The sequence below is a fragment of the Drosophila grimshawi genome, unplaced genomic scaffold, assembly GCF_018153295.1.
Source record: "Drosophila grimshawi isolate 15287-2541.00 unplaced genomic scaffold, ASM1815329v1 contig_44, whole genome shotgun sequence".
NCBI lineage: Eukaryota > Metazoa > Arthropoda > Insecta > Diptera > Drosophilidae > Drosophila > Drosophila grimshawi.
The window spans coordinates 13678435-13695934 of NW_025063240.1; the positions used below are offsets into that span (position 1 = coordinate 13678435).

The window sequence follows — 17500 nt, forward strand, 5'->3', positions numbered from 1 at the left end:
TTGTTTACGCAACGCGTGACGCTTAAATGCTAAATAATGCAAATGTAAATGCGGCGCATTGTTTGTCCTTGTATTTGCCCCTGTGTTGTGGCTGTTGCTGTTGTTTTTCTTTCAGCCTTTTGCTCTGGTAATTCTTGCAAGCCCTTTTTGAAATGCCCTCACACAGAGCAACGGGTATGTTGGCAAATGCAAAGATTGAGCTTAAGTGGCAGGAAATGCGAAAATTAAAATAACTGTTGAACGACCCCTGAAGAAAAGATTTTAGAAAATTTTAAGATGGTTAGCTTTAAAGTCGTTTTTCTACTGTTCTCAAAGTATTTTCTTTATCTGAATAAGAGTTTACAAGCATTTTGTAAGGCACCGCTAAACCATCAACTCCAAAGATTAATTTATGTTCAACTTGCCTTTAGAGTATTAGAATCTTCGACTCTGTTGAAATGTAGTTGGTTGGTTTTTGGATTTTGTATTAATTTTCTTACGCATCGGCCGCAATGAACATGCAAAAAAATTAGCATATTTTTTGTGTGTGTTCTATGCTCTGATCGATTTGGGGGACTAACGAGTCAGACCCAAAAAAAAAAAAAAATGGATTCGGGGCATTTTACAATTGGTCAAAGACATTCACCGGGCCATTTTAAAGGCGTTCCCCTCCAGGCTGCCACAAACAACACAGACACAGAGGCGACACAAGTCCTGGGGCGCTGGGAGGTGGCAGTGTGAGGCATTTCCCAACTTATGATTCGCGAAAAAATTACATTAGAATTGCAAATTGACGGGCGGCAGTGGCTTCGGTTATGCAGGCATTCAACATGGCTAAATAAAAGTTTGTGTCTTTGCGGCAGCAACAGCAACAGCAGAATTTGATTTGGGCTAGCCAGTACGTGGAGATGGGGGAGTAGAGTGGAAATGGGGGAAACAGCAACAAAAACAAATACAAACAAACTCAAACATTTATGGCAATAACTTCTTAAATGCGTTGTTGCCGCTTGCTGGTTGCCATCAGCAAGGAATCTGCCCATACCCCATCTTCCCACAGCTATGTAAGGATATGCAAGGAAGGCACCGCTTTCGACTGGAGATTGTCAGGATGCCGATGCCTGGTGGCTGGCGGCTGGTCTACGTCTCCGGGGCTGCCGTTGAATTGAATTACTTTTGCGCCAGTTGAAATTTCAATTGCCCTGGCGGAATGGCAGGCGGGCAGGCGGGCAGCCAGTAGGATAGGGGTTTCAGGAGCAATACAAAAAGCTCGAGGCAAAGGACAGCGACGACAAGGACAACGTGGACTCGACGCACATGTGCAGCCATATGCAGTGGTGGTAGCGACGTCGGCGTGAGCACATTGCACTGGCCGGAAACGGAAATGCATGCTGGCATTTTAGCATGCCCCACACACATACATACATACATACACACAAATACAGAGTGAAGGCCGAGCAGTGCGGAGGAGTCGTTGGGGCATACAAATGAGGCGTTGAATAATTGAAGACATAAATTCGCACTTGAGCAAAAAATAGCATTTTATTTTATGTTTTTTATACCCTGTACCTATTAAAAATCTTTTAAAAGGGTTTCATGAGCTTGGTATATAATATTGAGCATCTGTAAAAGTTCCATAAAGATAATCGCATATTCATATTTACAAAATTACACTAATTACAATAAGTGTTCGAGCATTTTTCAGTGTTTTGATTTGAATATCTAAAACAAGTACGAGTTATGATAGGTAAAGTTTAAGGTACCTCCTAGTCCAGCTCTTTCTTGCAAATTATTTTTTGTTGTTATTATTATTATTCGCTCGTTTCTCGTTCTCAGTTTTGGTTTTTTTTTTTTGGGTAGAGTCCAATGCTTCCGGTCAACCTACCGCCATTCGCTATTAATGTGCCCTCTCTCTCTTTCGCTCTCTGTCTCTCTCCATCGCGCTTGCTATCTCAGCATGTTTAATTCACAATCTCGGGCACAGCGGTGCGACCCGGTGCCACCTTTGCACTCAAGTGCGCAGTCAGCCCATCCCTTACCACCCCACCCCACCCACATCCTCACCCACAAAACTTCCCAGCCCAACCACCCGCTTACTGCACTTGCCCACTTGTGACCCACAGCAGCGAGAGCAGCGCCAAACCGAGCCGAGCTGAATTGAGCGGAGCTGAACAGAGCAGAGCAGAGAGTTGCTCGTTTAACTTTCATGAAATTATAATTTGCTTTGTAATTCGAGCATCCTTAGCAGGCTGGCCAGGACCTGGGGGCCACAGCAGAGACCAGCTGTAGCAGCCGTAACAAGCATATATAACTACACATTGAAAATATTTTAATTAACGAAAATTGTTCAGCAAGTTGTTTTATATACCTACTATATATGTTTGTATATAAGAGCCAGCCCAAGTTTTAGGCCAGCCAAAAACCAATCCCATTAGAAATCTTAATTCTACTCGCAAGTCTGCAAGTCCGAGTCCTTTCAATATATTGAGCAGCTGCTTTCGTTTGAATCATAACACACACACAGCTTGTACTATACATATATATACATATGTATATATATGTGTGTGTAGTATATATATATATATATATTTATATATATGCTTTGTGAGATCTCATGTGGAATCGCAGTCCACAAAGTACATATATCTTACTTATGCTCGCAAAGATTAAAAGTTTTTCACTGCCGAGGCATGCAAGCTCTTGCCTAAGCTGTAACATCTTTGTGTGGCACTCCAACCCCACCCCCTCCTCCATTGCCTCACTCTTACTCCCACTTCCATTTTCACCCCCTGCTCCTACTTTCTTATTCTGGGCCGCTTTTTGTGCGCTCGTCTTGATTTTTTGTACATAACCCTCTCAAGTTGTTGTTGGCCTGCCACAAAATCTGCCCCTGCCTGTGTGTGTGGGAGTGTGTGTGTGTGTCTCTGTGTGTGTGTGAGTGGGTGAATTCACAAAAGCCGAACTGACATCAGCGTAGCTGAACCTTTTCAAATCCGAAATCGATATTAATTAAATTTTAGTAGCTAACGCGAATCTGTGGACTTTGCGTGTACCCAAATGCAAAAGCTTAAGAATCTCTTTGCTGGCAGTAAAGCTGCAAAAAGGTGCCAAACTTTCTCTTCTGTGGCTATCTCATTAAAAGTGATGACAAGTTGGCCGGCTTTCGCAGAGCTATTTTCATTATTATAAAATACTTGCGATGGGCCCTAAAAATAGAAGCTATTACCCATTTTTCCCAAAATACCGAAACAGATGAAAAATAATGAGCCAATCAGCTAGTTCTGTAATTCTACAATTGTACGCTCAAAAAAGATACCTAAAAATAAAGAAATTTTCTACTGCAATAATAGCTAATCAGGGATGTTCGATCTTATCTCAAACGTTAGATGAATAACGATAAAATGTTAAAACTGTGATAAGTTTAAAGTATTATCTGTCTAAAGTTTAAAACCTAATCAAATATATAATCGCTTCAATTAAAGTTATAGAACTGAAAAATGTATTTTAAAGTGTGTAAAATTCGGATTTGTTTCTTGAAGTGTATCGATATATGGATATAGATTTATAAAGGGATCAACACAGCACATTTAAGCATCAAGAACTTTGCAACTCGCATTACTTATGGTCAACAAAGGGAATATAATTATTGTTGTGCTGTTGAATTGTGTACATTGACCTATAAGTTGAACTATTGTAGCCAATATACAAAGAGCATAACTTAGTTATAAGTCTGATACGAGTAGTTGAGGGCATCTCATATATGCCCAGTCTGGCAACTGTTTTGTTGTTATTGTATCCATGCTCTTATAGCATCTCCATATTCAATTGCGAACCCAAATCAGTCAACCGCATTAAAAACTCTGCTTCATTTCCGTGACGAGCCACACACTCACATTCGCATACATATATATAAATATATATATATACAGACACACACATACATGGCAAGATTCATATGTAAATATTGTTTGCTCTTTGTGCGCATTTGTGACCTTTGCTAAACTAAGGGCAGCTTTGTGTACCGATTGTAACCCATGTCCTCTCGCACCCTACTTCTCTTTAACATCCTTGCCCTCCCCCATCCAGCTGCTTGTGGTGCCATAAAATTTCACTCTTTCTTCCATTAATAGTTGATCTACTGAGCCAAGGGCATAAACTATGCAAAAGCTTTTCCATCATTGCCATTTGCCATTCAGTGCAAGCGCAATCAACCCTCCCTCTCTCTCTCTCTCACTCTCTCTCTCTCTTTGAATATTGCTATCTCTGTTTCACTTAATTGCTCAAATCTCCATACACAATTTAATATTCATACTTGCGTTTCCATTCGTGCTGTTGCTAATGTTAGGGTCCGTCGGATTCATGGATGGCATAACAACAACAACAGCAGCAGCAAATCAAGTTGCGGATTACAAAACCGAATCCTTTTTTAATTGAATACTTGTGCACATTTGTATAACCCGTGCTTTGGCCCGCTCATTAATGCTACAATTTCAATTGATGCGTTTTTGATTGCAAATTTGTCGCAAAGATTTCGCTAAAGTGCACTGAGTGAGATAAATAGCGAGAAAGAGAGAGAGAGAGAGAGAGAGAGAGAGAGGGAGATGGAATGAGAGAGTCTCTCGCTGTGACTCTCAACTTGCTTTATATGCGCATTACTCATACGCCGTGTGGGGTCGTTCAAGGCAACCGCAAAAAGCAACTTAAATTCTACTTACAGCCAAATATGTAATAAATACGAGCTTAAAAAAGTTTATCTATATTTCAACCGCACGCAGTCATGTTCTCACAAGCACACTCACTATCACACACACACACACACATATCGTTAGATGTATGGCAGATATTTGGCATATATAGAATGAAGCTACTGCTGCCTGTTTTTTTGCTGTCGCCACGAAAAGTTTTTGAAAGATGTGCCATTCCCCAATCCGGCACTTAGACAACTCGCACGTCCAGCTACCAAAAGTTCATTTCGCTTCTTTTTCATTTATATTTTTTTCCCCATCCAACACACGCACCCGACCAACAAAAAGAGATAAGTAAGTATAGTGTGTGTGTGTGTGTGTGTGTGTATGTGTGTGGAATAGGGTATAAGTACTTTACAAGAGTAACTCCCCCAGCGAGTTTTCATTAAATGCGACTTTTCGGCGAATGCAGCTTTAAAATGTTGCAAAACCAAACAAATTTTTTTCTTCTCAATATACCCGAAAACCAAAGTCCGACGCTGTATAAATTGTCGCAATCAAGCGACCGCATAAAGTGTAAAACAAAAAAAGGGCACAATGGCAAAGCCGACAGAAAGATGAATTACTGCAAATTATCCAGTTAAACATTTTTTGCGAGGACTTTCAAACAAATACGAAAAAGACAAGACAGTTAGTGGTTTAACGAGACGAAAAGTGCAAGAAAAAATATACACAATCTATTTAAGCACAATTTCAAGCCACTTTGCATGCCCAGCAATAAAAACATATCGCTTTAATTTATAATAAAATTTAATAAGAATCAACAAAAAATTTCATTGTCAATGTTGTATATTTGTCATATTTTAATAGGATTGTGTCGTCTGAATTTATTCAAATTTATAAATTAAGTTTCCTTTTAATTTTGAATCATTGCCTTAAATTTCTTGCCTACTTTAAAATAAGCCACAAAATATGTTTTCAAAAGTATGTTAAATTTGTTTAGAAAGTGATTTTTGAAATACTTTGCATACAAGTACACATGTGAGCCACTTCCTCAGCTGCAGCTGCTGCTGTCGATGGCTGCTTTTAAGTTTTTCGGCATTTTTTCCAAAAATAAAAATCACCCGCAGCTGAAGTTTTTTTATTTCTTCGCTATGCTCAGCAACATTCATTAATGTCAGGAACAGCGGCAGCAGCAACAACAATTTCGTCTAGGAGACAGCCACATTATGTGCCACAAAACGCATAAAAAACACACACACACACATATATACAGATACAAGTAGAGAAGTGTCTGTGCCTTTGTCGCCGTCGCCGTCGCCGTTGTGGTTGTCTACCCGCTGTTTTATATAACGATTACGATAATGAAGCGACGGCTTTTCCAGCGGGCGCAGCATTTTTGTACACAAAATGAGCCAAATGAATGGCTGCCACTAGCCAAGCAGAGACTGTGGCCAGAATGGGCAGCGGGTGGATAGGGGATGAGTGGCAGACAGGCAGCACTCCGAGGATCTACATTGTAGGAGAGAGCAACGTCTGTCGTTGATGGCTTTTTGAAGTTCTCAACGCAGGCGGCGCAATGATTGGGGGATTATGACGAATTAATGAATTCAGATTTAAATAAAATTACGCAGTGACTGCTTGTTAGTGCCACGCCCACCGTTCGAGGGCGAGCATCGTATTTAACGTTTTGCTAATAGAATTAAAGTTTGCGGTTGCAAAAGCTCGACCAATAACATAATTAGCGACAAAAGCCTTGCGTAATTATGACTGGCAGGTTACTACTGCAACTAAATGAGGGGGCGTGGTGTGTGGTAAGTTGGTGAGGCGGAGAAGTGTGCCCACTGATGCAACTGTTGCCCGCTTAATTAACAACAGCAATTGCAATTGCAACTGCAATTGCAATCGCCTCCCGTTACGGCAACAACAACATTGCGGCAGGTAATTTTTGTCTCATTTGGCGCATGCAACCTTCAGCTGATGGTTTTGTATTCGCATTGTTTGTGGCATTGTTGTTGATTGTTAATTGAAAAACAATGTTGTACCCTCTTACATCGACGGCTGCATATAAAGAGCTGCGAAACAGCAACAACACTAGACCCGACCAGACCAAACTCGAGTCGGGTCGAGTGGATTCGAGGTTCGAGGTTCAACTGCGGCGTGAGGCTTAATTAATTTTTATAAGGCTGTCGTTATCCAGCGTCGTCAACAGTGTTGTTTCTGTAGCTACTGCACTTTAATTACAATGCACAGGAGTTGCCTTAAGCCCATTGATTAAATTTAATCAATGGCCATAAGCATGATCATAGGGCAACACGAAGGCATTGAAGACTGCAGGCAGCTCATTAATGTTCTCGTTCGCAACTTTGATAGCCAAAGTGCAATTAGCGTCAAAGCCAAAGCGAAACTTGTCATATTAAAATATTGAATAGCGGCAGCAACAAGATGAGACAGTGTAATCAAAGCTAGGATAGCAACAACAGCTCAAAGACTGCCAAAGACAAAAGAATGTATGTAGAAACTGTATAAATAATAGCCATTAAATTTAATCAGTTATTAAAACAAAAGGTGGATTTAGCAAAAATTTACGGTAGGAGAAAATAAAACGGAGTTGAGTTGAAACTTTGAAGGTACCAGCAGAACAGTGTGCAAAGAGCCAAGAATGCTTCATAAGAACAGCTTTCTAGCGTATCTTTAGCTTCTGGAACTCAAATCCGTATCCGCATTTAAATTGTATATATGCATATGTATGTTTCACTTAAAATCCTCTTATATAAAGTCCTTGAAAAGAGCTCTTCGAACTTTCCCTTTGAGCAGACAATTGCCTAATCGATTATAAAACGATTAACAGCAAAACTAAGCTAAGCTGCTCAACTAATTGAATGAAGAAAACCTATCAATTACCATATGAAACAAAATCGACTAAAGTGTCAGTTAGTAACTCAGTTCATCATTGCAAGCAGTTAGCGGCCTCATTACCGACTTCCTTACTCCCAAAAAAGTCTGTTCGGTTAGTTAGTTGCATAGTTTTGGCCCGGTTTGTCAGTCAACTATAATTATAAGTTCCTTTTTGCGTCATAATGGCCAAAAGTTTTTCTTGGCCCTGTATTGGTAGATGCGTGTGCTGTGTCTACCACTCCCTCACTCTCTCTTTCTCTTTGTATGTGTGTGTGTGTGAGTGTTAGCCATTGTTGGTGGTCGCTGTGCGCTCACTTTTGCAATTAGCAACAGTTTTGTCTGCTCAGTGCTTTTATTCGGTCATTAATTGAGTTGCGCGTTCAAAGTGAAAACTTACAAAAACAAAAAAAAACCAAGAAAAAGAAAAATAAAATAAAATTTTGTTGCAACTTGTCTAACAAAGCGATTTTTCTTCTTATTGCTCTATTTGCAGATCGAGGACGCCATGTTAATGTTTGACAAGCAAACCAATCGGCACAGAGGTAAGTTAACAATAACAACAACAATAATACATACTCGTAACAATAATAATAACAATAATACTGCTCGTAATACTCGTTATAATAATAATAATGCTTACAACTCGTGCACATTGCTGATTTGTTGTTGCTACTGCTACGACTAGCTCCGTTTCCTGGCTTTAACGATGCAGAAGACGGAGCCGGAAGTGCGAGCGTTTTGCGCAATGCTCTGTCAATGCATGACAGATACAGATACAGATACAGATACAGATGCGGACACGGACACGGACGCAGTACCATTTCATAGATACACTCGCACTAAAACCGGCTAATACAGTTTTAAAACGTTAGCGGACAGAACCAACAGCGGAAGCAACGAGTGAAATAGAGATAGATGGACAGGGAAAGCGACCCCGAAAAGATTACCTGCCAATGCAACCGGATATAACCGGGCGAACACACTCATACACACGTACACACACACAGGCAGATATGCCTTAATGGGTGGTTAGAGCTGGAGTGGGTGGGTGGGTGAGTGGTTGGTTGGTTGGGTTGGGCTGGCTGCTGTTGTCCGGCAAAGGCTTAAATCTCCAGCGCACATCCGTTACACGAACTTGTAGCCGCACGAGTGCGCCCATTCGGCCCGTTTTGGCCATGTTATCCCCGTATGTGTCCATGTTCGAAGGACCAGCGACCTGTGCGAACTGTGCGACCTGCTGCCTGCTGACTGCTGCCTTCGTTGTCGTTGTCAATTCTGCTTATTAAAGTTTTAAATAACCCGCCGAAAATTCGCATTGAGATCGGAGTCCGACGCCCATTGACATGTGACAGGAGACGCAGCAAAAGGAGGAGGAGCATCAGCAACAGCAGCAGTTTCACCTGAGACACGGCACATTAAGATTGATGTGCATGATGGTACCAGAGGCAACACTCACACACACACAACCACACCCCTAAATACACATATACAACTGCAGGCAACTAACAATGTCTGTGTCCAAAAGTAATTAGCTGCCCACTCTCAAACACACACACAGGCATGCATCAATAGTTACTTGATGCACACACACACACACACACACAGTGTGTGAGTACATGCTGGCCTTGTTAACTTTGGTGGCCTCATGTATTCGGGGTCCACTGACCAACCAAATTACGCACACGGGAATAAGGAAACATGATTTTTGCTTGTATGCAGGGCCCCATAAAAAATTGTTGCACACTTCTGAGCGCCGCCGCATCGCACTGAGATAAGCAGCAGCCGCCGCCGCCGCCGCGACCCACAGAACATTTCGTTTAATTGGACGCTGGAGTACTGAAAGCTGCATCATGATGCATATCATATGAAAAACAGAAGACTCAACGAGAAACGGGAACTGCCGAGTAGCCTTTTGGAAATGGCAATAAAAACAAGCAGCGCCCCATTTAAAAATTATGTGCTGCGCTGCAGTTGAAAGATGGGAGAACGGAAAAAGCAGCGTAGCGCAACATCTGCTCAGCTATAATGCATGGAAAACAAAAAGAGATATAAAACTGCAAATTGCAAGCATGCAGATTTATTCGAGAGAGAAAAAGACAGTAGCTGAAAAACAAACAAGAAAATGATTACATTCAGTTTTTAGAATGATTACCAACAATCATGCTCAGATTCAAATGAAACCACAAAAGGTATCCAATTAAAGAACAGATTCTTAACTTACATGCTCAAACTGAATCAACATCCAGTTGAATAATGTTCAACATTACAATGTTGCACCACATTTCCATATGATCTTGATATACTTTAACGTGCTATACGAAGCTCCTGTCGATTATACTGCTGAAATGTGGAGTATTTAAAGCTTAGGCTCTTCTCCGTGATTTCCCTATGAATATGACATGTAGACATTTACTGTTATTGACATGGCTCGCAGGACACGTCAATTTTGCAAATTACAATTGCCAGGGTCGATCGGCATACATATAATGAAATATGCAATGGTTGTTAGTTGTTAGCAATCAACCGTCAACTACAACCAGCAAAGACCAACTGCCCAACTTCACACCGTTTGCTGTAACCCATCCAACCAGTCAACCCACAAAACTACCCAATCCACCACTATAAGGAATTGACGTTAACGCTTTCGTTTCGAGTCAATAGAAAATGTGTGTCGTTAATCAAAGGGTATTAGTTGTAGCTCCGTAGCCTTCATTGCCACGACCAGGCGACTTTTTATACAGTTGGACGATGTACGACCTTTTGCCATGAGCTGGACTAACAGACGCTCCAGGGCCCAAATGCCCACTTCTCCGACCCCCCTCCTTTCCTGGCTGAAGGACTGCCTGGCTGCCTGCTGCCCAGCCTGCCTACTGGCACTTGCGATATGCCTGTAATTGCATTTTATCGATCCAAGAGAAAAAGGTTTCCCAGCGTACATGTGGCAATTGCCAGCGTGTATACACACACACTCACAAACACACACATTCTTACACAAAGAGGACACCAACTATAATAAAGAAGCGAAAAAAAGGCGAGCAAAGACGTCGCTGTTCGTTGCTCGGGCTACACGGCAGCAAGTTTGTTACTCATTCATAAATCATGTGTGCAGCGACAGACAGACAGAAAGACACACACACATGTAAGACATTCACACACACACACACATAAACTGTGTAATGGAAGCCCGGTCACTGAAACATGCAGCGACGTTTCTCCAACTAACGGCTGCAGTTGGCCCCAAAAAGTAAGCGAAGCATTTTATCTATAACGAAGGAGAGGGCGAGGGTTGGATTGGAGCAGGGAGGGTTGGGGTACGAACGGAAACGAAACGAAAACTATATGAATATGCCATAAAACAATATAGGCTGGCATACTAACATCTGCAACAGCAACAGCAACAACAACAACAACAACAATAACAGCTGCAGTCACAGTCATACTTGAATAAATGCAACTGAGTTGAGTTTGCTGCTGGTAATTAATGTGCACATATTGTAGGAATTACCTGCAGGATTATGACTTCCGTTGAGAGCTTTGATTTTCGGTAGAATTCTCTAGAGAAATATACATATTTCTGAGCTTACGTTACCATAGAGAAATATTTACGTAAATAATTGAAGCAGTGCTGTTTTAGCTGAAGAATTGAAAAGAGAGTTTGCAATTTAAAATCACACAAAAAATAGAGTAATAAATTTCCAATGAAAACCATGCATTCAAATTCAGTATCTATGGCTTTATATATAGGCGATAGGATTAAAAGTTAGCAAATGTTGATCGCCAGCTGATGACTACTGTGGCTTATATGTGGGATACACGACAGCGGCGCCCTAAACTATGCTATGAATTTCATTTGGCAGCCAAGGACATGCACAACGTGCGCCTAAAAAGCCGGTTGCGGCGGGTGGTGGGTGCTGGATGGTGGGTGGTGGGTGTTGGGAGTCGGATATGGGTATTGGATGGTGCCAGCAACTGAGGTGTTGGCGCGGATGCAGATGGCGAGGGATGGTGTTTCAAACTTACTTGGCAGTTGCCGTCGCCAGCCGCCACTAATATTAAAATTGAAAATTTTGTAATTTTTCTTTTTTGGCAAGCCGGCGCAGCGCAGTCATAACAGCTGGAAGGCTACCGCTGCCCCCATTCCGCCCCCCCAGACCTTGCTTCGTTGCTGTCTCTATTGCTGGTAGTAGTAGAAGTGGTATATGTAGCCATATCTGTGGCCATTACTTGGCAATAACATGCATGAGTGTGCAATTTTTGCAGTTGGCAAAAGCATCGTCAGGGTCTCTCTTTCAGTTCAAGTCGAGGCTCGTCGTCGTTGTCCTGCGGGAAATTTTCGACAGGTAAAAATGGCAGCAAAAGCAGCCACAGAATTAACTAGCAAAGCGACTCCTGACGGGCATTTTTCATGCTGCTTTTGGCGCATTTGTAGCTAGCAGATACATTTTTGATTGAGTTACGTGCAGTGAGTGGGCTGAGTGGGCTGAGTGGAGTGGGTGGGGAGGGGGATGAAGCAGAAAAGAAATTGCTAGCTTCATTTGCTCGCCAAGCGGTCGGCGCACTTGGGCTGATTTATGAGTGGCCAGAGGCAGCAACACTAAAGTGCCAACTACGTGCAACTTGCAACGTGCGCTAATTTTATATAATTAAAACAAACACAAACACAGCACGAGGAGGAGTCAACCGAGAGTTGCAGAAACAGAAGGCTTTAGAGTGAGTGAGAGTGGGAGTGGGATGAGTAGAGGGAGACCAGTAGCAACTCTTGAACGCCCACAATGTTGTTTTCAAAGGGCAAGTAGCAAACAGCTGAAAGGAGTCGCTACTCAGCACATGTCGCTAATAAGCCTGCGTGTTTACCGTCACTTGTTTCAACTAATTTGTCAGCTACGCCCAACGCCCCGCATTCCAAGACAAAAACAAACAGACTAACACACACCAACACACCTGCATATACAAAGCGAAGCGATGTTTCCATTGGAGGCGTGGCATCAGGTGTCTGCACTTGGCCCTGCTAATTGCACGACCCTTTTGGCCAGGCCAAATCTCAGACAATTGTGCTAATTGAAAAACCTCGATAAGACCAAAGCGCAGGCAGCAAAATTGAGACCAACACACAGAAATATATATTTAACGGTCTTGCTTTTTCTTTTTGCTAATAAACATGCATTACAAGCAGCAACCATAATGAAAAGCGTAACTTTTCACGTAAAGTCTCCTACATATAAAGTATATACGATATTACTTATATAGTCTATACCATTAGACATTAATTAAAATAACAATCCGTATTGATAAGTGAGCATTAATCGATAATTTCGATGGTACCCTCTCTTGAAGCACTGATACAAATTTAAAAGGGTTTGAATCCTTTTTCATTGGCCTTGTACAAATTGTCACAAAATCCAATAAATGTCACATGGATTATAAATACAATTTCGAAAGTGATTGCCATTAATTTTTCCCCCAATAAACTATATATATATATATACATGCATATATATATATTAAGCACAATTATGAAAGATTGCATATATTTTGAGAAATTAACAAAATTTGACTATAGAAATTTGGCAGCAGCAGCAAAGACTGAAAAGAGCTGATCCAGCATTTCTATGCAATTTGGAGAGGGTTTTGGTCTAGCAAAAACTTCATGACAAAGTTATTATGCACTCGGCTGGGTTATTTTCAGTGCTGGGCAAAGTTTGCTATGTAAACTCGGAGGCAGGGCAGTGTTTGAATTACTCGGCGCGGCCGGCACTTGAGTTCCCTGCAGGGATCCAGGCGCCCAGCCGCATATTGAGGTCAGCTTGCTGGGGGAACAGGGGGTGCTGGAGTGCATAACAAGGGCAAGAGGGGGAACTGGGGACAGTGCGCTGGCTGTCTGGGTACGTCTCGGTCTCGACACTTGAGTAAATTATTTAGCCGCTCGCACAAAAGCATATTTCGTTCAATTTTTGCAGCTCTTAAACTTGTTTGCCCACTCTTTTTGACTCTCTGACTTTTTCACTTCATGTTTGTTTTTTTCTTTCTTTTCTTCTCTTTTTTCTTTTTTTGCTGTTCTCTTGTTTTTTACAGGTTTTGGCTTCGTTACATTTCAAAGCGAAGATGTGGTAGACAAAGTTTGTGAAATTCATTTCCATGAGATAAACAACAAAATGGTAAGTCAAGCGAAACCAAATGAAACGAAATGCAGTAACTTAACTCAGCCCTCTCCCTCTATTTCTCTCTGTCTCCCTTTATTTTGTCACTTGCAGGTGGAGTGCAAGAAGGCGCAGCCGAAAGAAGTAATGTTGCCGGCAAATCTGGCCAAGACCCGAGCCGCAGGTCGCTCCGCTTACGGTGAGTTGGTAGTCTGGGGCAGCCACGCAAATCAATCGGCTTCGGCGGCCACATCGGCCGCTGGCCTCCTGCCAAGTAGTTTAGCCGCTGCCGCCACAGCGCTGCATCAGCAGCAGCAGCAGCATCAGCAACAACAGCAACATTCACACCACCACCACCAACAACAACAGCAACAACAGCACACACATCATCATCATCATCAGCTACTTGGGGCAGCAGCAGCAGCTGCCTCGTTGCGGTACACACCCTATCCGCTGCCCACACACATTTCGGCCGCTGCAGTCGCCGCCGCAGCAGCCGCTGCTGCCAATCAGCAGCAACAGCAGCAACAGCAACAACAACAGCAGCAAGCAGTTGCTGTTGCCGCCCATCAGCAACACCAGCAGCAGCAACAGCAACAGAGTCTTGCTCATGCTGTGGCCGCTGCAGCGGGCGCACCCTCCCTTCTGCCCCTCTCAAGTCCAGCCCAATCGGCCGCCCCCTCGCTGCTGCAGTATGCGGCTGCTGCAAATGCCACCCAGAATAATGTTGCACTGGCGAATTCGCTCTATGCCGATGCTGCCGCCGTAATGGGCTATAAGCGACTGTTGGCCGCCGCTGCAGTTAGCAGCGGACTTAGAGCCACGCCCACAGCGGCCACTTTGGGCGCCCTCACGGCCGCGGCCACAGCGCCCGCAGCAGCTGCAGCCGCTGCTGCCCAGCAGGCGCAATTGCGTCAGAATGCAGCACTTGCTGCTGCACATTATCCGCTCAGTGAGCTTCTGGGCATGCCGGGGGGCCTGGAAATGCCCGGAGCGGCGTCGGCTGCAGCGGCAGCAGCCTCTTTATATCAGTTGCCCGGCATCTGACCACAAAGGCCGCAGTGAGCCGACGTTCGCATTTACTAAGCCATTAACATTCACATTTACCCCAACTTCAGACTGAACTCTTTCGAAATCTACACTCAACGAAAAAATATCTTAGTTTTAAATAATTAGTGGACAAATATCTAAGAAGAGATATATTCTCTGTTTAAAACATAATATTTCATATTTAAAATTTGCTTTGAGTTTGAAGGCATTTGTTCGTTTGAGTGTATGATTCATTCTGGCTAATTGCATGAGGTCTCTAGATCGCATCAGTTTGGAATGTTAATGGTTACTAAACACAACACACATAATACACACTGTACACTGTACGCCACATACTACAATAACAATACGAAAACGCACCAAATACACACAATACTCTCATTCCGTCTCAATGTCCAAAGCGCGAATGTGTCGCATTTACTCATAGGTCTTAGGATTACGTGTACGATTCTCCCTAGCAATGTACTCCATATATATACATATGTGTACATACATATCTACTTACATACAAAGCATACTCTACTTGTATTCTGTGTTTAATCAGATCAGCGTTTTGGCAACGCGGCGTATGCGCTATAAATTTGAATTGCATACTATAATAATTAAATACTTAATTAGTGGACGCATTAATTTTTCTCCATAGACTTTAAGAGATGTGTTTACGAGATCTAGGTTAAATATTTAAGAGCAGGTCCTAGAGAGCTGCTTAGATTTTGGCTTAACTTTTTTGTATCGATTGATCGATAAATGGGCATAGGAACATTTGCGCAATCGATACTTAGAGACTTAGAGGCGATCGTAATTCGTGTAACAGTAACAGTAAACGTAACTGTAACAATGCTGCGTGTAAGTCTTAGACATTGTGCAACACTAGAACTTAAGAAATTGATATGAATATGTGAAACCAACAAAAAGATTTAATTAATTTAATTAAAAAACTATCGAAATTGTCAAAAACAAATATTATTAATAATAATAATAATAACTTTTAGGTAAATCATTAATGTATGTGTAATACCTATACATATTCTTGTAAACAATGCATATCTAAAATTTATATTTACCTTGTGTTACCGTTACCCAACTCTATATACATATACTTAACATATACATTCATAACAATAGCTCTTCAAAAATGATTTTCTGTAGTCCCAAATAACAATGACAAAAATAATGCAATATGTAATAATTATACTGACTAGCAAATGTATCGAATTAGCGTTTAAGTAAATGGCGCATTGAAGCTGAGATGATAAGCTTAGAGTGTATTTAACACACACACACACACCCACACGCAAACACACATATGCTCTTATGCACATCAAGTGCGTGAGTGTATGTGAAACAAATTTAGCTTAAACATTTTGAAAGTGGAAGTCGCAAATGTAGAAAGGCCTTCGCTGAGTGGCATTAGAATGGCAGCTGTCTGCTCGTTATTTTGTAAGTAAGTAAGTAACCAGACACTGCTTAATTGATAATGTCAATTCGAAGCGGAAGCCTTTACAAAATTACAGCGTGGACAGTTGATGGCCATAATGATAGGCCGGCCACTTAATTACTTATACATGTTTGCATATAGCCATTAATATTTGACTAAACATGAACTTAGCTATTGATTATATCTTACATATGCATTAAACTATATACATACATACATACATACATATATACATACATATTAATACTTGCTAACATACTTATCTACTTACGATAAGCGCATTATGTGCTTCAAATTTCTAGTTTATACTTGACTGTTATCCATATTGTAATAGTGTACTTATGTAAGCCAATGTTGCGCATCAACAACAAAAACAACAACACAGGAAATCAGCCGTCAGCCAAATTTGATGCCAAAGATGAACGAATGAATGATTGAACGATGACGGCCAAGTCGACCATGAGAAATCGCATGGATCAAAGCAAAATTATTCCCATAAATTTCAAAAACTATTTACAATACAATACATTTATTTGAACTAGCTGTCAAATTGTTGAAACTTCGATTTTTCTTTTCTTTTCTTTTTTTGTTTTCTCTTGTTTGATTATCCTTTCGGTTTTGGATATTGTGTTGTAGTATTTTTCTATTAGTCCATTTAGTTTTTGTCCACTTGTGAGTGTTTGTAAACACTATTCGTTATTTGTTCAACACTCTTACTTAGTTGTGGGGGAGGGGAGCAACGGCCCGAAAATACTCTGTGGCATTTTTGTAGAAATGCGCAGCGAGGCTTTAGAATTGCCCCCGTCCTTCTGGACAAAAAATACAAAAATAAATAAATAAAACACTAGATAACAAAAGCAATTAATTTTAGTATTTACATTTAGTATAGATCTTAAATGTTTTAGTCAACAATATAGTCAATAATGTCTACGTACTTATAACTAAATATTTATATATATTTAAACGAACATACATACTATATCTAATAAGTGTTTAGAATTGTGTCATATCTACTTATATCGATGGTACAACTGTATCCAATATGTAACTCCATATAATTACAATAGCTCAGAAAATCGAGGCTGTTTATGAAAAACAAAAAACAAAAACAATTGCCAAGCGCAAACATTACTTAGAATCTCTCTATCTCTCTCTTTAACAGCAGTACTAAACAATTAGTATATAGTAAAATGATCGATAAATGATAATCGATTGTTTATTAGTTTAATAGCCTAACACACATTTAGAGCGCTAAGTTCGAACACTAAATGAAAACATATATACTACATACATGCATACATACATATATAGTAATT

General features: G+C 41.2%; 1 protein-coding gene across 3 annotated transcripts in view; it reads left to right on the top strand.

The window, feature by feature from the left end:
• LOC6557797 (RNA-binding protein Musashi homolog Rbp6) overlaps positions 1 to 17500 on the top strand; it is a 167273-nt gene that overhangs the window by 140846 nt on the left and 8927 nt on the right. For all 3 annotated transcript variants that reach the window (XM_032740468.2, XM_032740474.1, XM_032740471.1), the window contains 3 exons: positions 8053 to 8101; positions 13632 to 13714; positions 13811 to 13895. In XM_032740468.2, coding sequence (XP_032596359.1) covers positions 8053 to 8101; positions 13632 to 13714; positions 13811 to 13895 — 217 coding nt within the window. The remainder of the gene's footprint in view (positions 1 to 8052; positions 8102 to 13631; positions 13715 to 13810; positions 13896 to 17500) is intronic.